At 36.1% G+C, this 25,817-nt stretch overlaps 1 protein-coding gene across 2 annotated transcripts; it reads left to right on the top strand.

Moving 5' to 3' along the window:
- The first annotated feature begins 820 nt into the window (after positions 1–820).
- On the top strand, positions 821–21,011 carry LOC110451781. Of its 2 annotated transcripts, XM_021500077.1 has the most exons (14): positions 821–918; positions 4,092–4,145; positions 6,090–6,196; positions 7,470–7,643; positions 9,119–9,230; positions 10,816–10,899; positions 11,697–11,734; positions 12,803–12,844; positions 13,921–14,107; positions 15,438–15,510; positions 16,621–16,669; positions 18,103–18,193; positions 19,863–20,028; positions 20,507–21,011. In XM_021500077.1, exons 1-13 carry the CDS (start codon positions 880–882, stop codon positions 20,025–20,027), a joined length of 1,215 nt encoding a protein of 404 aa, XP_021355752.1. In that variant the 5' UTR covers positions 821–879; the 3' UTR covers position 20,028; positions 20,507–21,011. The 2 variants fall into 2 exon arrangements, with proteins under 2 accessions (XP_021355752.1, XP_021355669.1); XM_021499994.1 differs by lacking the exon at positions 20,507–21,011 and having other exon boundaries at positions 19,863–20,106.
- The last annotated feature ends 4,806 nt before the right edge of the window (positions 21,012–25,817 follow it).

The following is a 25,817-nucleotide window of genomic DNA, read 5'->3' as shown; positions in this document are numbered from 1 at the left end:
CCAAATTAAAGGTAACACACATTTTCTTCCGATTATATTTCACTTTCTTTCAAATAATGTAACAATTGACTTCAGGAAAATTCCCTAAAAGGAATTTTTAAAAAAAACCTGTAAAAATGCATGAAACGATCTTAACTGCTTGAGACTTTCTAATCTGGCACGAAATTGATGGTTTTTGAGAGGCCGTTACTTTCTAGATTTCATTATTTTCTGGAGGGAGACCCCTTCCCCAGGTAGGAAATATATACACTGAACATCTCAGTCTGTTTTCGGTAACCAGCTCAGAACAGACTAGGGGGATACATACAAATCTATACGTCTCGGTCGGGAACTGTAATTTATCTATTTCTCTACTTAACTAATTTAACTAATCTCGCCGCGCCGCGGCATGAGTTCTGACGTGAACGACAGTGTCAACCAAATAAGTCAGTTGAAGAAAAGCGAGGACATGGATAACTTCAGGAGGTGTCCATGGCTTCTGCTAGCAAATTTTCGGGAGGTTAAGGAGCCCTTTGCATTTTTCCCGCCAAGTCCTCGAAACGACTTCTGCAACTTTCTGGCTCCGTCTCCGCCTTCAGTCCAATCAATAAATAAATCAATAAGTAAACTTTCCTATTATCTTAGGCTCGATTCTTTAATCATCAGTCCAATGCTACTTATATAAAAAATAAAGTATTTGTCGCATTCATCTGCTAGTTCAAATAATAGCATTTTGACTGCTTAACCAATTAACGGTGGACTTTTACCACCCAAGACAATTTCCGAATGACCTCCTGCGTATAGTATGGTCAAGTCTAGAAAATATAGAATGTAGCGGAAGTGTGTTTGTTTATTATAGGCCATGACAGTTTCAACAGACGCTAAACTTAATCAGAAAACATGACAGTCGGGTATGAAACGTTGGATGTCGGAGAACAGGTAAAGTATTGAATACACCCAGTGTAATCGGAGAATGAACACACTTATATTCAGACTGCCGTATATACCATGAGTTACTCAACCACTAAACGTTTTAAAAGGGAACGGTTGTTGGCCCGCTCCTCTTTTTGGTCTACATTAACAGGTCCAGTACACTCTGCCGATTGAGCTATATAGCTATAAAGTCCTATATAGCTATATACGCCTATAAATTATAGCTGTATTGAGCTATATTTTCTCAGATTTCAAATTTCATTAAATTAAAGCAAAGTCGCATAAAACAATAAGGTTTATGGTAATGTTGACTACAAAGAGCATACAGTTAGATGTTTATTTTCATTTTTCATAAATGTAAAATTTCCTATTTTTTTACATCATTATTTTTTAAAAAGAATACTTATAATTAATGTCTTTTGTTATCAACCTCATGATACAATCTTTTAAAAGCGACTTTGTTTCGTTTTCTTTAAAAAAAGAAAATCACTTGAAAATAGCTCAAAAGACCTATTTCAGATAGGTCAATAGAGCTATTATAGGTCTTTACAGCTATATAGCTCAATCGGCAGAGTGTACTGGACCTGATTAATGACATCATCGACTCAGTTTCCTGCGACATCAAACTCTTTGCTGACGACTGCTTATTATATACAGATATTAATTCATTAGAAGACTGTCAGAAACTGGAAAACGACCTATGCAAATCCTTGGAAATCTGGGAGGGTAAATGGCAAATGAATTTTAACGCCAAAAAATGTTCTATCATCAACATATCTAAAAAGAACAATCAAATTAAGTTTAGCTACTCCCTGCACAATCAAGTTTTGGAAAATTTAGACTCTAGCGAATACCTAGAGGTCACTTTCACCTCAGACCTAAATTGGGATAAACACATACAATCCATCACCAACATTAGGCAAATAGGACACTGGAATTTCTGCGCCGCAACATGTCATCATGCACCAGAAAAGTCAAAACCCAGACATTCACCACACTAGGAAGACCATCACTAGAATGTGCAGCCACTTGCTGGGACCCTTTTATTTCAGACCAGGTCCTAGCAATTGAAAATGTACAGCGTAGGGCTGCCAGATACATATTTAATGATCATAGATCTAGAGAGCCTGGATGTGTCACCAACATGATAAATATACGTCTGCCCCTAGCCCAGCGAAGAACAAAAGCAAGGCTCATGATGTTATATAAAATAACAAACGGGCATGTGGCTATTGATCCATCCCAATTCATAACATCAGGCGACAGGAGAACCAGAGGTGCCCACAGAATTAATCAAATATCAACCCACACAAATTTGTATAAATATTCATTCTTCCCTAGAACTATTGTTAACTGGAATTCGCTACCATCATCCCTAGCACAGGAGCCAAACCTGAACTCTTTCAAGTCTGTCCTGGCTAGTTTCAACCTTCCATAAAGTGTTTTCTGTTTTTATCTTATTGTACAAATTAACAAAAATAATTGTTTTTAACATTTTTAATGCCATCTCCCAGGATCAAGTGCACTCAAACCTTCGAGTCTGATCCTTGTAAAGGAAGAAGAAGAAAGGCTCCCACTCTTTGAATGGCCACACCCTCGATATAGATTCAGCAACGAATTACCTCGGAGTGCACATATCTTAGAACCTCTCGTGGAACTACCATATCAAGCTATAGCCTAGGTTTATTGATTTTCCCGGTCAGAAACCGTCGCTCCTGACTGTTTGACAGACCTCGAAAACACTCATGATCAGTATACTTGCCATTACTCTTTTAAATTAAGAATTGTAAACAACTGGAATGGTCTCTCTGATCATGTGGCAAATGCCCCATTTCTGTTTTCCTTTAAGACCACGTTAAATAAACACTGGATAAATCACCCAACAAGTTTGAACCAAGCTTTTACTAACTAGCTGGAGTAACACATAACACATACAGGCTTCTCAAATGTCTAATTTAATATTCAATGTCTTTTTTAACCCATGAAATCTTTTAATTTCTATACTTCCTAGTATAGCCCATTGACAGGTCTGTAACTAATTCACCACAATGTGTGTATACATATATACTCTCTATTTTTTTTTTTTTTACTTGTGATCTATAATACAGGCCTGTCAGTCCTTTTTTTATAACTGAATACCCTATTTTATATAAATCAGGATGCAACTTTTGTTACCACCCACTGCACATGTACATAATTTTCACTAATTTTTGAGAAATAAAGTCCTCTTCAAATGCCTCCAAATGCAACCGGAAGTGAAGTGGATAATATAAAGAAGCGCACCTCAAGAAACGACTAGACGCTTAATTACAACGGTGTCACCTGCAATGAACCAATTACAATCATTGAGTGCATGCATACAATAAATGTTGAATGACATCTGAATAACGACTGATATTGTGCTGAACAATGTAACTTATCATTCAATGGCAGATATTGTCTGTGTTTCGACCGGAAGTGATGCACAGTTTGAAGCCAGTTCATAATGATTTTGAGAATCTGCAACGTCACCCTTAAAAGCGTCTTCAATCGACAACAAGATATCAGTACTATATGTTTATAAATCGTACATACCCGGTAATCATATTTTAAGAGATGTTGAACAGGCAGACACTCACATTTTGACCTGAGATAATGCTACCTCTGGTATACATGTCATGTGCTCACTTCTCTCTCTCTCCAGACATCCTTGATATCCAGGGGCTTCGCTCACAATGATGCGCAATCTGCCTCCCTGGAATCTGTCATAGCGAAATTGAAGGCACACGGCTACTCGGCTAGCAATTTGATTGGTGTTAGGTAAAAAAACCTGACCAATCACTAGGCTGATACCTGTCCTTTGAAGATTACAGAGGAGCGACGCCCGACTTCAAAGCCAGTTAGTTTTACCGTTACACGACAGTGAGATTCTTTAAAAGTAAATCAAACGATCAAAGGTAGTCCTCTTGTCTCATCTTCAAGGCGGTGCACACGTACAGAGCCTTCGATTTTGCTATGACATGTTCCAGGGGTGCAGAGATTGAAAGGGAGCATATCTAACCCCTGTAGTATCAAGGATGCTCTCCAGTATATTTATGGACATTTGTTGAGGTGAATATGTGGTTAATGGACCGCGAAACAGAGTTCTATAAGGTAAATTGTCATTAGTATGTAACACCTAGTACTCTCGATTGTTACAGGCGTTGGTGTACAACCATGCAGGCTCTGCGAGGATAGAAGATGGACCTAAAAGGGTTGGTATATTATTATCACACTGCATTGCCTGGAGGGGTTAAACGTATAATACTTTAAAACTCGTCTTCTTTTACCCTTTGTCTATAGTCCCACAAATTAAGTTTCTAATACTTTAAAAATATTACCAATATTACCTTCTATAGAGAATTCTCAAGCAAACCAAAATTCATCAGTGAAATATTTGGTTTGCTGTCAGTTTAGTTTAAAAAAAAATCAAATGCAGATAAAACCTATACAATAAAATATTCTGAAATTGCAATTGGATTTTTTTTTCCAAAAACATGCCTGTCATGCTTTTAACCCTTTCACCACTGTAGACCATAATGGACTCATCCATATCAATGCATGGTAGAGTCTACTCAAGTTACATAGGGGTGAAAGGGTTAATGGTGACATTCAGGATGTTGTAAGTTGCACGGTTGACACCCTGTGTAATGGTCATAAATAATGTGAAATCTAGGTTTGAAGCATTGTTTGTTTTTTTGTCATGTTAATTCATGAAATAACACTTGTCATATTATCATCTTGATCATCCCATTAACTCATTCACTCCTGAAGACACATTTGAACTCTTCCAATTCAAAGGTTGGAATAGTTCATTATGAAATTGTGGGGGTGAATGGGTTAAGTTACTGGATTTAGTATAGGATATTCATACTTGAAGTACATGAACTGATATATTTTCTGTTATTTGAACACAGTCATTTGTCATCATTGATAACGTACACTGTAATTATTTCTGCTAAATGATCCGCATTTTGCAGGTGTTTAACAAAATCACAAAATGAATATAACACCTTCGACCATCTTATTACCTGCGTGGGTCATATGAATCATCTAGATTCCAAAAACACGACCCATAATCACCCACCTCTTCGCCTTTATTAGTACATGTATCTCCTTACTGGTATTTCTAGAAATATTTCATTGATGTGTCTTGAAAGTTTAGACCTCAGGTTAAAGCAAATTCTGTCCACATAATGAACTGTCATGATCTCATTTTTTGGAGACTTGGGGGGTTAGCAGGTATGCTGTAATTTGGGAGATAATTAGCATTAATTTAGTTTTTAGTACAGTTATTGACTGGCCGCCACAAAGTGGAAGCGAGACTTAGGTGTTGCTTTTCCGGCGGCGACAGCATCAACACTAAGTTTTTGCATTTAAGTTAAATTCTCTGAAAATATAAGTGCTACACCAACCAAACTTGGACCATAAATGCATCTTAGGTAGTACATCTTAACCCATACATCAAATGCTGGATGAGGCCTACCTTTCATAGTCAATACATTGACTGTCAGCATCTCCATCAACATTTTTGTGTTTAAGTTAGTTTCTCTGAAAGTATAAGTGCTACACCAACCAAACTTGGACCATATATGGCATCATCTTAGGAAGTACATCTCAACCCATGCCTCAAATGCTGGATGTGGCCTACCTTTCATAGTCTATACATTGACTGTCAGCATCTCCATCAACATTAAGTTTTTGTGTTTAAGTTAGTTTCTCTGAAAGTATAAGTGCTAGACCAACCAAACTTGGACCATATATGGCATCATCTTAGGAAGTACATCTCAACCCATGCCTCAAATGCTGGATGTGGCCTACTTTTCATAGTCTATACATTGACTGTCAGCATCTCCATCAACATTAAGTTTTTGTGTTTAAGTTAGTTTCTCTGAAAGTATAAGTGCTAGACCAACCAAACTTGGACCATATATGGCATCATCTTAGGAAGTACATCTCAACCCATGCCTCAAATGCTGGATGTGGCCTACTTTTCATGGTCCATTGACTTTGTCAGCATCTCCATCAACATTAAGTTTTTGTGTTTAAGTTAGTTTCTCTGATATGTGCATTGATGGTCAAAGCGAGGTATAGGTAAGACATATCAATCTGAATGGCTTGTCATTTATCTATTGTTGCTGGGGTTTTTCTGGACACAGCTGTTTCTATGGCGAGAGAAGTTTGAGAAGCTGACACGATATGCTGCTGACCAAAAGCAGTACCTGGTGGTCACTTACAAGGATGGACGTGTGGAACACAAGAAAGGGTCAGTTAACTCATTTACCCCTGAAGACACATTTGAACTCTTCTAATTCCAAGGTTGGAATAGTTCATTTTGAAATTTCAGGGGTGATTGGTGAAGTGTTGAGATGGACGTGTCAGTAAATTTGTTGTTATATAGATGTTCATATGTTTGGTATCACATATGAATCGGTACTATTTTCAGTTTTTGCCAAATACATTGAACCGTATCTATTAACCTATGACAAGTCTGATAACAAACTTTAACACTATACTTGCTCAAAAAGTCTGGTAACGTATAGTGTCAATTTTTACTGGACCAGTCATCAATTAACTCATTATACATATATATGTAAAAATTATACATGTTCTTGAAAGTCAGAAAAACTTATACCCATTTGACCTAGCGAGTCCCACACATGGAAGACCCATAACATCAGAATTACATATTCCTTTAGATTAGGTTATGATACCCTACTGCATGTCAATGTCAACAATCTCGACCCTGACTGATATTAGAATGCTTAATATATGTTGCTACAAGTTTGCTTTTGCCAACCCCGTTTCAAAAATACTTTACTTGTAAGGCCAAATAAAAAATATTTGGTGTGTCCGGTAATCCTATGGCTACCTTCCCCGATTTCTTGTGCCTACCCAAAACTTATTTAGACTATTTTCAAAGAAGCACTGTTAAAGTCAAGACCACACTCCTATATAAACAACAACAAAATCTTTAAAGATAAAACTTGTTAGCTACTTATCTATGTTCCAATATGTTACGGGAAACATATGTATTTTTGTCTGGCCTAATATACCATGCCTGCTGTGTTTTATTGTAAATCTACTTAACTCATTCACCCCTGAAGATGCATTTGAACTCATCCAATTCAAAGGTTGGAATAGTTCATTATGAAATTTCAGGGGTGAATGAGTTAATTTAGCACACTAAAACTTCAGTGCATTAAAGATGGTATTTTTACTTATTAGCGCATTGATAAATGGGAAAACTCAAAAATATCTGTGATAGAATTTGTGCTGTAGATTAAAAAAAAAAAATCAGTTTTTTGTTTGATAGATCATAATACATGTAGCGCATTTATGAGTAGGCATATACTCACAACATATGTGATATAATTTGTGCTGTAGATTAAAAAACAAAAAACATTTGATTTTTGTTTTTTTGTTTGATAGACCATAGTAGTGCATTGATAAATGGGTATACTCACAATATATGTGATAGAAATTGTACTGGAAATTTTAAAAATACATAATATTTAATTTCATTTTTTTGTTGACAGGCCGTGCGTTATGTTCAAGAATCCTATTGCACACAAGTCTATCACAATTATAAACATGAGATCATTAGACGCCAACGAGGCCCTTGTTGTTTACCGGAAGGAGGAATTGTCGAAAGAAGTGACCAGATACATTCAGTTTGGTCCGACCCTTTTCACCCCTCAAGCAAGCGAGTGGTAGGTATTCAGCTATACATTTCAGGTGTTTTAAGGAAATGGACCCTGGGATGAAGTTGGAAAAAATTATCGACAAAATAGCTATTTTGGGAAGTCTTGATATATAATCGTTAACTCATTCACCCCTGAAGACACATTTTAACTCTTCCAAATCAAAGGTTGGAATAGTTCATTATAAAATTTCAAGGGTGAATGAGTTAAACCAACTGTGAGTACATGAAATTAGATTGTTTAACATTTATTTAAGCGTATGTTTATGACAACAGGATCATTCTGTCCTTTCTACATATGCTGCATTCGCAACGAAAGTTGGAGGCGATATAGGATTCTGCCCATACGTATATACGTATGTTACACTCTTTGTCGTTCTAGCAACTTCATTCCACAACAGAATTTCCTGAAATTTCATACAAGTGGGTAGTATGACAATACCTTGAATGAGTTTGCGTTTTAGGTTTCTTTGTTGAAAGCAAAGGTCAGTGTTACTGTTATTAGAAAAACATTGTCATCGCTGTCCCAACTTCATTCCTGAACTAAATTTCATGATACTTGATACAAGTGTTTGGTATGTCAATGCATTGAACACGTTCGCGTTTTGGATTTCTATGTTGAAGGTCAAGGTCACTGTTACTATTTAAAAAAAACACCACTTTGTCATCACGCTAGCGGAACATTACAGAACGGAATTTCTCGAAACTTTGTGCAAGTGTTTGGTACGGCAATGCTTATTTTTGAGTCTACTGAAATGCGAGGCGACATATAGGTATTACTTTGTCGTTGGTTTCGTCGTCCGAAACAAGGTTTCCGTGCGATAACTTAAGTTTCCTTGGGTTGATTGAACTCAAACTTAGTACACATGAGTTCGGATTCCAGAAGTTTACATGCATTTTTGGTGGAGTTATGCCCGTTTAAATTGCCAAATAAAGGTATTGTAAAGTAAATTTTTATTTTTTTATCGATTCCTTTCAAATTTTGTAAGGTAATACTAGAAGCAATAATGTTCAACATATATTATAGGTTTTTCTGTCGAGTTTAAACTTTCGGTGTTTTGGCATATCACATTTGACATAGCAATGCTGTTAATCGTTTTTGCTTGTTTACATGTAACCTAAGTCGAAACACTTTTCTCACTAAAAGTGCTGAGCAGGCGACATATCCACTCCTGTGGAACCATTGTCTGAATATGTCCTTGGATTAGTATGTCAAAGAATGAAGGATTATGTATTGAAATCCTCAAATATTATAACATTCTAAAATTCTTATTGTCTGTATATTTTATGTATTTTAAAAGTTAAAATTTGTTGTCCTTAATTTCGCAGGATTTTCTAAAACGATGAATTCACTGTAACTTTACAATTAATACATTTGCTTGTGATTTATTTGATGTTATTTATTTTTGTAGTAAAATTGTTACCACAGAAATAAGAACTCTGTAAAAAAAACACCTTTACAGTGTGTTAAATGCATTTTTTCAGGTTACACATGTTTTCCTGGCATGGCACAGATCCTGAAAACAAAACCAGACTGGTACCGGGCATTCAGAAGTTTGATGTTCTCAAGGTCATTCCCGATCAGTTATATTACAATGTATGTATCAAGGTCATACCCGATCAGTTATATTACAATGTATGTATCAAGGTGATTCCTGATCAGTTCTATTACAATATATGTATCAAGGTCATTCCCGATCAGTTATGTTACAATGTATGTATCAAGGTCATTCCCCATCAGTTATATTACAATGTATGTATCAAGGTCATACCCGATCAGTTATATTACAATGTATGTATCAAGGTGATTCCTGATCAGTTCTATTACAATGTATATATCAAGGTCATTCCCGATCAGTTATATTACAATGTATGTATCAAGGTCATTCCTGATCAGTTACATTACAATGTATGTATCAAGGTCTTTCCTGATCAGTTATATTACAATGTATGTATCAAGGTCATTCCCGATCAGTTATATTACAATGTATGTATCAATGTCGTTCCCGATCAGTTCTATTACAATGTATGTATCAAGGTCATTCCTGATCAGTTCTATTACAATATATGTATCAAGGTCATTCCCGATCAGTTATATTACAATGTATGTATAAAGGTCATTCCTGATCAGTTCTATTACAATGTATGTATTAAGGTCATTCCTTATCAGTTCTAATACAATGTTTGTATCAAGGTCATTCCCGATCAGTTCTATTACAATGTATGTATCACGGTCATTCCTGATCAGTTATATTACAAAGTATGTATCAAGGTCATTCCTGATCAGTTATATTACAATGTATGGTCATTTCTGATCAGTTCTATTACAATGTATGTATCAAGGTCGTTCCTCATCTGTTCTATTACAATGTATGTATCTAGGTCATTCCTGATCAGTCCTACTACAATGATTGTATAATGTATGTATCAAGGTCATTCCTGATCAGTTACATTACAATGTATGTATCAAGGTCTTTCCTGATCATTTATATTACAATGTATGTATCAAGGTCGTTCCTCATCTGTTCTATTACAATGTATGTATCTAGGTCATTCCTGATCAGTCCTACTACAATGATTGTATCAAGGTCATTCCTGTTCAGTTCTATTACAATGTTTGTATCAAGGTCATTCCTGTTCAGTTCTATTACAATGTATGTATTAAGGTCATTCCTGATCAGTTCTAATACAATGTTTGTATCAAGGTCATTCCCGATCAGTTCTATTACAATGTATGTATCAAGGTCATTCCTGATCAGTTCTATTACAATGTATGTATCAAGGTCATTCCTGTTCAGTTCTATTAAGCGTAATTATAATAAATGATATTATATGTATGCCAATGCCATTTCAGATGAGCTCTCTTTGTCTTGAATAGGGTGTGTTTTTGGCAGTCTTCATATTTGGCAGATTGCAAGGATTCATGTTCTAGACCTGCAAGGTCTAATATTCATTGGAGACTTAAAATTGAACATATCAGCTTTTAACCAAAAATCTTAGGAGGTTGCTGGCAAACAGTTCCATCTTGATAGATTAAACTCAAACAAAAAGTACATTTTTTTTACAACTAAGGGTTGTCAGGTGGGAGAGAGGGTTAAAGGGAGGTAACCATTATTATCTGACAAGGGGGGTAACCATTATTATCTGACAAGGCGAGGTAACCATTATTATCTTTCCTGCAGGTTGATGATGTCAGACTGAAGGATGATGCTGCCATTAAAGTTAAACTCATGCTGTGTTTTGAGTTGAAGGACATAGACACAATGGTGAGACTTAGTGAGAGATATTAAAAAACTTGTATGATGTGACAAACTTGTATGGTGTGTTAATCTTGTATGATGTGTCAAACTTGTATGGTGCATCAAACGTGTATGGTGTGTTCATCTTGTATGGTGTGTCAAACTTGTATGGTGTGTCAAACTTGTATGGTGTGTTAATCGTGTATGGTGTGTTAATCTTGTATGGTGTGTTAATCTTGTATGGTGTGTTAATCTTGTATGGTGTGCCAAACTTGTATGGTGTGTTAATCTTGTATGGTGTGTTAATCTTGTATGGTGTGTTAATCTTGTATGGTGTGCCAAACTTGTATGGTGTGTTAATCTTGTATGGTGTGTTAATCTTGTATGGTGTGTTGATCTTGTATGGTGTGTCAAATTTGTATGGTGTGTTAATCTTGTATGGTGTGTTGATCTTGTATGGTGTGTCAAATTTGTATGGTGTGTTAATCTTGTATGTGTCAAACATGTATGTGTGAAATGTGTCAAACGTGTAAGGTGTATCAAACTTGTGAATAAACCAAATACCAGTTGGTTTGGTATGGCATTTAATGGCTTTCACGTACCTTTCATACTTTTTTAACATATTGCATTCCGTAAGCTTGATTGATATGTGACTGTTACATAGAAAACAGACAGAACTCTAACACCTTTAGAGAATGTTTGACTTTAAGCAGGGAAATATGTTTTCAGTTTGTACTCGAAGCCCATTTTCATATGTCTTTAATAGCTGTTGCAATGAGGTACTTTTAAAACTCTATAAAATTGTTCAACCTTTCCTTTCACAGTTGAATGCCACTAAGGATCCTATAGCAGACTTCATTAAGTAAGTACACAGGCAACACCTCTTAGGTAGTACATCTCAACCCATGCAACAAATGCTAGATGCGGCCTACCTTTCATGGTCCATTGACTTTGTCAGCATCTCCATCAACATTAAGTTTTTGTGTCTAAGTTAGTTTCTCTGAAACTATAAGTGCTAAACCAACCAAACTTACATCATGTGCATTGATAGTCAAAGCGAGACACAGGCGAGGTATTGATCCCGAATACTTGTAATATGAAAGTTTTACTTTATACACAATGTACTATTAAACGTGTTGCAACGTTTCAGAACCGACTGGTCCCTTCTTCAAGGTATGACTGAGTGAGCAATTTGTAGTGTTTACTGGTAGACCTGTGAGGAAACTGTATATTTCGTATATGTCATTCGACCAGGAACGTTATGCCTATCAATACCTAGTGTAAAAACACTATCAGAAGAAGTTACTGGTAGGGTGTAGATCTAGCTCGCTCTAAAGGTCAGTATCAGGTCATACAGATGACAACTTAGCAGTAATCTTTTACGATTCAGTGTGTATACACTCTCTTTTGATAGGGAAACATCCTGGGTCGAGTGACATATGAAATATACAATTTTGTCACATCATTGAACAGGTAAACGATACATATTGCTCACTCAGTCATAGCTTGACAAATTAAGGGACCAGTAGGTCTTGCAACGCTGCGACATGTGTAATACGTACATTGTTTTTGTTCGGAAAAACATATTTCCGAATTCTTAATAAAAACATGAATTTTATTTACTGCTTTGTTTATGATTATTAAAAACTGATAGAAACAGAGGAATTTGATTTTTTTTTTTTTTTACATCATTCAAGACCTGACAATGATAAGTTGGGTAAAGATTTGATAATAATTTAGCTACAATCATGTAATGAGGTTCTTTATATAGTCCTGAACTGGACATACCTTATAAAGATTATGAGTCTAATGACTACAGAAGTAGGGGCAGGGATGATAAGCACAGATCATCTGTTGTTAGATGAACAATGCAAATGTGTTTAATAATCATGTTAATTTTCTAATTGATGTTATTTTGTTATAATTTTAGCTGTGTTTGTGCTGACGTGGTCGCCTTTGCATCATTGTATACGTAAGTACAGACTTATATACCTACAAAGTTTTCTTATAGGCACGTGATGAGTACAAAAATGCTGTTTCCTGTTTCAGCATCAACTCTTTTATTATACATATTTCTGTTTAAAGGTTTGAAAAGGAGATTTATTTACATACTGCATAGTTGTTTAATTTCCGGCGGCAAATATTGGGCTGTTGTCCCTATCGGAACTAGTTTGCGTGTTATTAACTCATTCACCCCTGAAGACACATATGAAATGTTCCAATTCAAAGGTTTGAATAGGTCATTATGAAATTTCACGGGTGATTGAGTTAAATATCACACAACTTTGCCTCATCAAAGTAATTTTGTATTAGGTATTTGGATTTGTTTTAAACCGTTTTATCAAAATAATATTAAATAAGATATTGAATTGGTGTTTTATCTCCATTATTCGGCAATAAAATAGCTGTAACAGTTTGTTTTTTAATCTGTGTATATTCATGTATTGATAGTTAGTAGGTACAAAAGAAATACTGGCCATGTGCATGTATAACTTTGGCATTAAAAACTGAGGATTCAAAATTATTGGAAAATAATGAACACCAGTGGAGGGCAGGAAGCTGACTTCAGTAATTTGTTTCCCAACATTTTTTCACCCAAACAAAAACAAAAACAAAATGTAAAGCTGAATTTTTTTTTCACTTTTGACAAAAATGTAGTAATATATATATATGTTAATTTAGATATTGTCAATTTTCATGCAGTCAGAAACTTACTCTTGAAACCATTTGCAATTTCCTGTTTTGTAAGTTTGATATTGCGTATGAACCTAAAACTGATCAATGCTATTAAAAGTAATAGGCAAAAAAAATTCTCGAAGACATTATCACAAAAGTTTGCGATGTGTAAAGTAAATTATATATGTAGCAGACTATTAAATGAAACATTTGATCCTACTTTATAAATGAAACGATATTTCATTTCAACAATGTACATGTATTTGTACCAAGGTTTTGCAATTATTGCAGCTATTTTAGGATATTTCATTCCATTGTGTCAACCTGAAATTGTCTACTTTCCATATACAATAGAGTGTCGTTTGATTCTAGGTATATAGAATTTATGGAAAAAGCTGGACAACTGAATGATTTGGACAACTATGTACAGTTGATGGAGAGAAGTAAAACGATTGGCTACACCATCACCAAGGTGATATACCGTGGTTACCACGCCCACCCCAAACTTCAACAGCTTCATGATAACGCTGTGGAAACAAGGACCGTCCTCAAAATCAATGTAAGTCATGCTTCCATGATAAATATAAACTTTATTTATTGTAGGATAATTTTGAAACAAGTTATTTTGCAACTAACATTAATCACTCTTGTTGGCCTGGATGTTAGTCTCATTGTGGGAGGAAACCGGAGTACCCGGAGAAAACCCACGTGGTCCGGCAGGTGACCCCATACCTTTTCACGTCCGATTGTGGTATCGAACCCCGGGCACCTTGGTGAAAGGCAAGTGCGCTATCAACTGCACCACCCAACCACCCTTTCATGATACTACAGGGTTCCATATGCTTTGGCTATTCTCTGTATAATGTAATTTCCATGATACCTTGTTGTCGGGGACAGCAAGAGTTCCAAAGAGAGCTTGTGTCAAATCCTTTTGTTTTTTCCAATCATTAATGTTTAAATGAAAAGAAAGCATACATGAAGCTCAATGACTATAGATATCTAGACCGAATAAAAGAGGTTGTTTGTATCTGGATACCCCATGCCACCTACCTCTAAACATTTTTCGTGCCTTATCCTAAACTTTTTTTCTGGCAATTTCCCAGCATTTCTTCAGCAGGACACCTGCATCAGGGAAAAACCCTGCACTTACATTTTCCCATGCAGGAAAAATGCAAGAAAACCGCAAATGCAGAAACATTTATGCAAATGCAGAAAATTTGCGGAATTGTTTAGTTCACCGAAGGGGAAAGATTCTACACAAGGGTGTAAAATTTCAGTTTTACATTTTTTACACATTTTTAGCCCATTTGTGGAATATTGAAATAGTCTGCATTTGTGGAAATTCAGTGTGTTATCTGTAGGTAAGGGTGAAGCACTGATAGAGTCAAAATCACTGTCTTATTTACACATTATAAATAAGTTTTAAAATAGAATTTATTACCAGCATTTCCTACCTGAATTTGGCATGTAACAGGAAACAAACCTGGGGCCTGTCCTTTTATGTGGACAACCGGTTTGTCTGTTTTTAAATGTGACATTTTACGGGTATATATCCTGGCGGACCTGCAAATGTTTATGCAGGCCTTGCAAGGCTTTGTCAGGGCTTGCCTGAAAGCAGCATCAGATTACTAAGGTCCAACCTTATTTCATAAACGAACAATTCTGGTCCAACCGGTCCAACTGTTTGGACCACAATAAACGAAAGCGGCCATGTTCTTTTATTTGGCCCTAGTACCTTGTTAACAGCCAGAGAGTTTCTATGTTTAAATTCTGTATACTGCTGGTGTTGTACATTGTAGTATGTTAACAGCCAGATAGTTTCTATGTTGTGTGATGTATAGTTTATATATACAGTAGTACCTGTATACTGCTGGTGTTGTACATTGTAGTATGAAGGAGAGGAGCAGAAACAGGTTCTCACTGACATGAAGCTTGAGAGTGAGAAATCTCGGAAAGAACTAGGTAAGCATCAACATGTTTTCAATTATCTCCCCTTCTTTAGTTGAAAAGAAAGATTGGTTTTCATTTTTAAACCATATAATCATATTATCAATAATAATAATATTTTTAGGTTCTTATATACCGTTTTATCACAGCCTGGTTTGTAGGGTTCACAAATTATTATCCGTGGTTATATGGCCTTTGCAACCCGCCAATATCTTTCTCAACTACCTTGGGAGCATACAGCCGGTGCTGCCATTTTGGAGCTTACAGCTAGCATTCAACAGTTCTAGCACTGCCCAACCACGTTATCATTTACAGCTGAGTAGACTGGAACAAACAATATGTATCAATTTGCAAGACTTGAAGAGTTGAATATAATGCTCCCAGGAATGGCCAAGGCGTCCATATGTATACACCTGACCTTGAAGCTTAGTCCCTGGGTCATAAGATTAAAACAGTTGCGATTCACAGCTCAAAGTGTATTTGCAATGTTAATGCCTGAAAAGTTTAATTCACTTGTGCTGTCAGCTTAAATTACAATTGGAGATCCCTGTCCTTTAATCATATCACTTCCTGCTCGGTCAATGTACACTCTAGCTATGCTATTAAAAGGGCAAGCCCGGGAGTCTGGCCCCGTCACAAAACGGGGTAATATTTGCTGTACTAATTTGAATGAGAATGGTTTGGCATATCATTGCTTTAATATCCAGTGTAGCAGTGCAGGCTTTTTTGGCCTCTTGTTTACTTTTGCAATATAGAGGAGGCTTTTTGAAGAGCATTGCATCTACATGGTCAAAACTACAATAGGCAGATACTACATGTTTATTAACGAATGGAAAGCATCATTACATTGTCACACAGTCGAGTTTGCAACAATATTTAATTCTCACACCTACTAGATTTTTCTATCTCGTCCAATCTGTCTGGTTCCTTTACGTGACATTTCGCGGAATTTTTAAACAGTGTTGACTTCTTTGTAAGGAGGGACTACATCTTTATGCGGAAGAAATTGCAAAAATCACTTGTGTTGAAGACACTGACAGGAGATTGTTGCTTGCTTATTCAAGAATATCAAAAGATTTATTTGCCTTCAAATAACAACTTATTTTATTTTATTATTTATTTCAGAACAAAAACTGGAAATAGATGCCTTGAATCACAAATTTACCATGAAGAAGTAAGTAAAGTAAAAGAAAAATTTGAAAATTTTAGCCAATATTTAGATTTGTTTGTATACCGTATTTATTAACCTCACTACCTAAACCATGCTGACTAGTATAATGTTTCATTGGGATTTAAGTATATTTCAGGTAGTTATCAGTGGCCCTTAAAACTATAATTTCTTCTCCAGGACACCATCCTTGATATCCAGGGGTTACAGTCACTTCTGCTCTGTACCCCATAAATATGTCATAGCAAAATTGAAGGCACAAAGATAGCTGTTTGATTGGTCTTGGGTAAAAATAATTGACCAATCGCTAGGCTGATATACCTGTCCTTTGAAGATTACAAAGGGGAGACGCTCGACTTCAAAGCCTGTCAATTTTTACCGTTACATGACCGCGAGATTCATTTGATGTATATCAAAAGATTGACTAGTCTTCTTGTCTCATCAACAAGGTGGCCCACACCAAGCCTTCAATTTTGCTATGACATATTCCAGGAGTGTAATGAGTGAAAGTGAGCGTAACCCCTGGATATCGAGGATGCTAGAAACCTTGTAACTGTAACTCCTCCATAACTTTTCATTGTATTTTTGTTTTGTCGCTTAGCACAGTGAAAATATATCATATGAAGATCTGCTATAAGAAAAAATTATGATTTTCCTTTTTTCCTGGAGTTATGTCCCTTTCAAGTTTAAATTTCTGCTCCAAAAACCTTTTTAAGTGCAACTCTTCCTTTAACCATTTTTTTTTGTAACTTTCCACAGGGAAAGAACATCATATTTAGATGTGTATGAAGGAAGGGATTAGTGTTTAGGATATTTAGGGTATCATAAAAAGCTTGAATACATAAATAAAATGAAAGAGGGTGCATCTTCTTAATGACTATTTTAGACTCAACCACTTGTATATTTCAATATCAATTATGGATGTCTGTTTAAGTGAATATGTGTTTATATGGACCCAAGAATGATGTACTGACCGAGACAAAGTTGAGGTCAACATCAATTTGCAGGTCTATATAACTACGTATATACCAAAGGAAGAAGCTCTGACAGTTATATCAGATACAAAATTATGCTGTTTTATAATTAAATAAGATGAAATGTAACACAATCTTCCAAGAGAAAGAACTGCATTTGGCCTAGAGCATTGTGACATTACAATTGTATTGATGTCATGAAGAGAATGTTAACCTGTTCTTTCTAAAAAAATAAAAATGATACAGAATCATTATCACATATCAACCAATGAGTGTGTAAAATAAAAAAATATTTTTTATTTTTTAATATAATTTATTCCTGCCTTTTTACCCTCCATTTGTCGAAAACCATTGTTTTTCGAACATAAAAAGAAAAGAAAAAAAGAAAAGAAAGACACATACTAGGATTTAGTGAGAACTGTCATAGATATATTGTATTTAAAATTAAAATTTGATTGTCCTCAGGGCTGAAGTGAAGCATAGCCTTGCCCTAGAGTATACCAAGGCAGAGGAGAACAACAGACAATGGATCACAGACCATGAATGCCAACTCCAGGTTTGTGTATTACCATGGATATTTGTTCTTTCCCTGTAAGGTTACATATGATATATTACTCATTGACAACCTTTACATGAAACGCCTTAGAGATGTATTCACTATGGATGACTTTTATGTAAAATATCAAATATCAAATAACTATAATCTTATCTATAAAAGGTCTTTCTAATCTGGCTGCCAAGCTTTTCAACTAATGTTAATCTGGATACCACTAATCTGGTTGCTCTGCTATCTAGCTGCCACTAATCTGTTTACTCTGCTATCCAGCCGCCACTAATCCAGTTGTCCCACTATCCAGTGACCACCTATCAGGATGTTCCACTATCTAACCACCACTAATCTGGATATCTTGCTATCTAGCTGCCACTAATCTGTTTACTCTGCTATCCAGCCACAACTTATCTGGTTGTTCCACCATCCATCCACCACTAATCTGGATATCTTGTTGTCCGACCACCACTAATCTGGATATTTTGCTATCTAGCTGCCGCAGGTCTGTTTACTCTGCTACCCAGCCACAACTTATCTGGTTGTTCCACCATCCATCCACCACTAATCTGGATTTCTTGTTGTCCGACCACCTCTAATCTGGATATCTTGCTGTCCGACCACCACTAATATGGATATCTTGTTGTCCGACCACCACTAATCTGGATATCTTGCTATCTAGCTGCCACAAATCTGTTTACTCTGCTATCCAGCCACAACTAATCTGGTTGTTCTACTATCCAGCCACCACCAATCTGGTTATCTTGCCATCAAACCACCACTAATTAATCTCTAGCTGTTCCACCAACCAGCCACCGCTTATCTGGTTATCGCCAATAATCTCGCTGATCTAGATCTGCTACATGTATCATGCCACCACTACCAGTAATCTGGTTTTTTTCTACAGTCAAACATATATTAAAACTTAAAACTCTTTAAATTACATTGTAATCACAGATGATCAATATTCTATGCAAAGGTTGAGGAGGAATATTATTTGATCATATGGAAGCCAGCTACATTTCAGATTAAGAGTTAAGTGCTTGTGTGGCAGGGTTCAATTGTACATAGGATTAAGGTCACCTTCTAGCTTCGAACTAGGGGGGATTTCCCTTTAACTCAGTGGTAGAGCATTCGACTAGGAACCTGTAGATCGAGGGTTCGATCCCCGGTGGAAGCACACAATTCTCTTTCCTGTTACACTTGTAAAGACCCACTTCTACGATTTTATAATATTACAGTGGGCCACCCAGTTGAACACAATATTCATATTCAGGTGTTTCAGTGATCAACTTATTTCACTGTCTATTGTTCCAGTGGTGTACCTGTAACACTGTCTCATATTTCAGTAATCAGCTTTCTTCACTGTCTAGTAATCCAGTTATCCAACTGTTTCACTTACTATTCACATAAGCTAAAAATGAAGGAGCTTGACTTTTCAAAGGGGCCACGGTGGCCAAGTGGTTTTCCTCCACCATCAACACCTGGCACGTCCTTTAATGACCATAGCTGTTGATAGGACGTAATACACAAACAATTAATAAAAAACAAATATCAAATGTTCACTATATACAATGTATGTGATGTAGGAAATGGTTTAAAGAACTGTGGGCGATTTTGTTGTTGCCAGTACAATAAGCTTTGTATGTGACTGTTCTATTTAAAACTCTCTCTGCAGGCTCAATGTGCCAAGGACCAGCTGACTTGTGACCATTACAGTAGTCTGAAAGGAGTTGGAGTCGACCTCAACACCTACTCTAAGAGCCTGAGTGGAAGACCCGAGAAAGTCGTCAAAATAGTCGCAGAAAAGAATGCTGCAAACTTCCATCTTCACCACAGCTGAGGGTATCCTCTTCATCACAGCTGAGAATATCCTCTTCATCACAGCTGAGAATATCCTCTTCATCACAGCTGAGATGAGAATATCCTCTTCATCACAGCTGAGAATATCCTCTTCATCACAGCTGAGCTGAGAATATCCTCTTCATCACAGGCGAGAAGATCATTGTGGCCAGGACTGATCAATAGAATCTTTCCCCACCTTTTGGGTAAGACAGAAAAATCTCAAGGGGCAAGATTGTTAAATGGTTAGCCCGATGCTTTGCCGAGGGCCAGACTTTATAGAATCTTACCCTGAGAGTTGAGATGTTTCTGTTTAACTCCAATTTAAGTGTGGATTGATTTTTTTTCTCCCACCTCATATTTTTTGGAANTAGCTGAGAATATCGCCTTCATCACAGCTGAGCTGAGAATATCCTCTTCATCATAGCTGAGAATATCCTCTTCATCATAGCTGAGAATATCCTCTTCATCATAGCTGAGAATATCCTCTTCATCATAGCTGAGAATATCGCCTTCATCACAGCTGAGAATATCCTCTTCATCACAGCTGAGAATATCCTCTTCATCACAGCTGAGAATATCCTCTTCATCACAGCTGAGAATATCCTCTTCATCACAGCTGAGAATATCCTCTTCATCACAGCTGAGAATATCCTCTTCATCACAGCTGAGAATATCCTCTTCATCACAGCTGAGCTGAGAATATCCTCTTCATCACAGCTGAGAATATCCTCTTCATCACAGCTGAGCTGAGAATATCCTCTTCATCACAGGCGAGAAGATCATTGTGGCCAGGACTGATCAATAGAATCTTTCCCCACCTTTTGGGTAAGACAGAAAAATCTCAACCCAAGGGGCAAGATTGTTAAATGGTTAGCCCGATGCTTTGCCGAGGGCCAGACTTTATAGAATCTTACCCTGAGAGTTGAGATGTTTCTGTTTAACTCCAATTTAAGTGTGGATTGATTTTTTTTCTCCCACCTCATATTTTTTGGAAATATTATAAAATTAAAACGTTGATTTCATTATTTCCAGAAAATATTTTCTGTTTATGATTTGGTATTGTTGACAAGACATGATACAATCGTTATGACAGGGGAATCCCTAGTTTGAATTATTGTCACGTTATATCGACTTTTTTTTATATCGGTCTGGTGTCGATTAACGTCAGAACTCCTGCCCTCTATAACATGCCGAAAAAAAAGCGACCCACGCCAGGATCGCTCTTCAAACTGATATTTTAAAAACAAATTGTCACTTTCACACACATGTCGCACACAGATCGAAAAAATCTATTCTTTATGCACAAGATGAACATACATAGCATGCGTCAAACAATCAATAAAATCACTAAAAACATATTTTTTCAAACTTAATCTGTTTTACTATACGTTTTTGATGCCATGTAACCCTAGATTAAGACAGAAATAAACTTCCCTCACTGAAAGTACATTGTATCTCTGTTTAATGGGAGAGAAAATATCTTCAATACAGTTAACCCATTCATCCCTGAAGTCACATGGAACCTTACCAAATCAAAGACTGGGAAAGTCCATTTAAAATATGTAGGGGTGAATGAGTTAATGATATCTAGACTCAAAGCTGTTTCAAATGCCTTAACATGACAGAAGTTCAGTGCAGTAAAACAATACACAGCAGATCTAGAGGATGTGATGTCCACCATAGCAAGATGGATGCCTAATACAGTCGAATCTGCTCAAGCGACCAACTGTATTAAACGACCATCTGTTTTATGCGACCACTTTTCATTCCTCCCATAAGTATAACTTGCTATCACTTAATGTATTGTGTTATCCAGTCAATATACCCATGTCTTTTTTTTTTTGCGTATTACCCCCGGTAACCGATGTGATATGACCCATCAGCCATGTGATTGGTTGTAAGTTTCAATTGTTTCAATTGTGACGTCACACCTAGGACAAGTACACGACATCACAGACTTAGGCACTGGAGTCAAAATGGCGGCTTTTTACATTTCAAGGTTGCATGAAAATTGTCGTTTTACACAAATAAATGCCACAAATCTTGATTATGTGATAAAAAGGATCTTCCTCTCGTTTTCATTTCATATGAAATTTATGATCCTGAGACGGTTCCTCATTTATAAGAGGATTTAATAAAATCAAAAATTAATGAAACTCGTCACAAACTTTTCATTTTAGCTCGCCAGAGACTCGCTATATTGAAAAATTCTTTGACTTGTTTCTTAAATCTCATATGAAATGGAAACTCATGGAAGATCCTATATTGATATATATTTATGTTACATTTATATCTTGTCAACAGTCAAAGGTTTTTACAAAAAAAATGGTTTCATTGTGTTAATCATCAAGAAATCTATGTAGTAACTTACCTGGTATTTTCCTTTAAGTTATGTAGTAGTCCATTAGCTAGCTTACTGGTTAACACAGCTAAACTTACTTATATAATGAAAAAGTGGAATAAAAATGTTGGTAAACCAACACAATATGATGTAATGGGTCCTGTAGCTTTAATGTTACTGGTTAACAAAGCAATCCTTTTTACTTATAATTATATCTAATGTTTCTGTGAGATATTGTATGTGATATTTGATTATTGGTTGGATTTATTTAACTTTTGCTGTTGTCATGATTTGAGTTTCTATAGTGAAAAAGTTGAAGAAAATGGGTAAAGTTGCCAGTTACATTTGTCCTGGGCGTCATCTGGTCTTTTCATCAATTTCACATATGGTACACATTTTGGTTGAAACGAGTTTCTTCTGGCCCCGACACCAGACTTGGACATTTTGACAGATAGATGTCTATTGTGGCCCACCTCCATTTAATTTTTCGTTTTGGATGTAACTATCCTGAGACAGGGCCATGTGATTACTATTGACCAAGTATACGAAGCTCAATCGGCTGAAGTGATGAGATCAAACAAGTTTTGCTGTTTTTAATTTTTTCTCTCCTTACACAGAACACTGTTGTTCATTGGTACCCCCCAACTAGTTACCAAGTCATCTAATTAAAGATGTAGTCATGTCGGGAAAACAAATTGTCTAGCCATATTTGCATTGGCATTAGTTCCAGAATCGTGGATACAGAAACTGCTCATAATGAAATCTTGTCCAAATATGTGTTGTTTCTAAAAAGAATGAAATTAAGGAAGCATAAACAATGTATGTGTAATGATTTAATTGTGCAATGTATGTTTTATATTGATGTATTTTTATATATATTATAATATATATGTTTTGTTGAGTTTCGTAGATTGATTTTTTTTAAGAAATACAGCAGATTTACTACTGTGAAAACAATAGTTCCTTTCACCAAACCCTCATTTATTTGTTTCCATATACACTTTTAATCTGTTCCTATTTGAGAAATCTTTTTTATAACAATAATGTTTTATTATATAAAAATGTTTCTTAATTTGTGCAGGGACAGTATATTCTTAACGTATTTGGGGCATCATTTTTTAGGTCACCTGAGCTTTAGCTCAAGTGACCTATTGCTATCCGTTTTCGTCCGTCGTCGTCCGTCGTCCCTTAACATTTTACATTTCAAACTTAAAGTCAAGTTCTGCTGGGCCGATTGAACTGAAACTTTGTAGGAATGATCGAATCATGGTCCTGACAAAGTTAAGTTAACATTATACTATTTTTTACTCAAATTGGTACATATTTCAACAACAAAAATAAATACTATAGACTCAGGTGACCGTTAAGGCCCATGGGCCTCTTGTTTAACTAAACACTGACATACATACTTGTTCCAAATAGTCATGTAATTTTGTTTGGTAAGTTGCCAGGATATTTTAAACCGGCATTTTTTTAAAATAAACCTTTTTTTTTGTAAATCATGCAAATCACATTATAGTGCAGTTGACTTTCTTTGTCTTTATTCATTGTGCATTTTCTTAATTTTCAGGGCATAATGAATTAAATTATGATGCTGGCATTTGCAATGTTATCTTGTCATCCCATTTATATAAATTAGTTCTTGCTCAATAAAATCAGGTATGCAAGCATACTATTTCTTTTTGTCGTCTGTACACGTAAGATGTATCGAGAGGTCCAGTACAGCCTCTCAAGACCGAATACTTCCAGTCTGTTTAAAACTTCTTCATTGAACACAACAATTGTACAGCCTAACGTCACCAAAATGTTTGCTTCCAACGGTTGTCTCATGTTATTTAGGCGGGAGGAGAAGCTTCAAAATGACACCGATCAAATTTGCATTCTTGATTCTATGAATGCAATTTCTTCTGGAAAAGCATATAGAGGGACTTGCAGTAAAAATATAAATATATATTTACATGTATGTATGACAACTCCTGTTTGGTATTAATGAATTTAAAAATTATTTGTCAATAGTAACTTGATCATCGTCGTATGTAAGACCTGCGGTTGTCTTTCATTACTTAAATGTGAATTTCTACAATGGCTATATTCTTCTAAGGAGAAGGTATCCATAGGCTTGTATGGAGAGGGGTTTTATAGGCTTGTAAGGAGAGGGGTTTGATAGGCTTGTAAGGAGAGGGTTTTCATAGGCTTTGCCTGTTGCCCTATTCCTCTTGCATCTAACATCTGACTTAAAGAAACGCTCCGTATGATGATTGGCGAGTATATCGCCCTGAAAACAGTCAGAACATCTTTTGATGGATAAGATAGTGCAAAGAAGTTTGCTGAACGTTTCTACTTCCGTGCAGATACGTACTTTACCACTCATTACAGCCCATTTAAAAAAATCATCAAGGTTTTGATGGAGTAGCATACATTATAGCACCAGCTTCTATATTAGCTTGGAAATTCTTCCGTTCTTGACAACTAGACTATGATCGTACATGTTCTTCAAAGATAGTCGTAATGAGTCCTTCTTAATCGTACTAGTACTTTGCCCTCTTGCAATGGCCAACACTACACACACGCAGAACAAGAACACGCATTATTCTTCTCTACAAAATAATACACACTAACAATCTCATCCCGGCAGACACCAGAACACGTCAAGGACACGACCTTAGTTACAGACATATCTACACATCCAAAGACACATACAGACACTCATTCTTTCCATACACCATAATACAGTGTAACCTCCTATCCAAAACAATAATACAATCAGAAACACTAGCAGAGTTCAGGACATGCACCACATATAACATAATCGAACATAACCTACAACATAACTAACAATCACTCACTGCTTTTAACCTGTTTTTTATACTGTAGCAAATAATAAAAATATAATAAAAAAAATCACTACATAACAATTAACGCACTACAGCATGCACAAGATCGACTTCCGTAATCGTCGATAACATCGGAGGAAGGCATATAGATGAAGATGAAGAATTAAATTAGTCCGTGGCTTTGCCAAGTAATCTAGCTACCTGGTCGCCGGTGATCGATCCCAATCCAGTTCTGCTACTTCGATATCCTTCCTCCGTTTTTAGCTCACCTGGCACGAAGTAAAGGGCTACCAAGTTTGTTCAAATGAATGACCTTCAATTATATTCAAGGTCACAGGGGTCAATTATCTCAAAAAACCTTTAAACAACTTCTTCTGAATAACCAAAATGGCCAAGGAGATGATATTTGGCCAGTAGCATGCTTGGGTAAAGGGATTCCAAGTTTGTTCAAATGAATGACCTTCAATCATATTCAAGGTCACAGGGGTCAATTGTCTTAAAAAACCTTTAACAACTTCTTCTGAATAACCAAAATGCCCAAGGAGATGATATTTGGCCAGTAGCATGCTTAGATAAAGGGCTACCAAGTTTGTTCAAATAAATGACCTTCACC

This window comes from Mizuhopecten yessoensis, unplaced genomic scaffold, assembly GCF_002113885.1.
Source record: "Mizuhopecten yessoensis strain PY_sf001 unplaced genomic scaffold, ASM211388v2 scaffold81, whole genome shotgun sequence".
NCBI lineage: Eukaryota > Metazoa > Mollusca > Bivalvia > Pectinida > Pectinidae > Mizuhopecten > Mizuhopecten yessoensis.
Note: the sequence above shows the minus strand (reverse complement) of the source record. Positions and strands in the feature narration are given on the sequence as shown.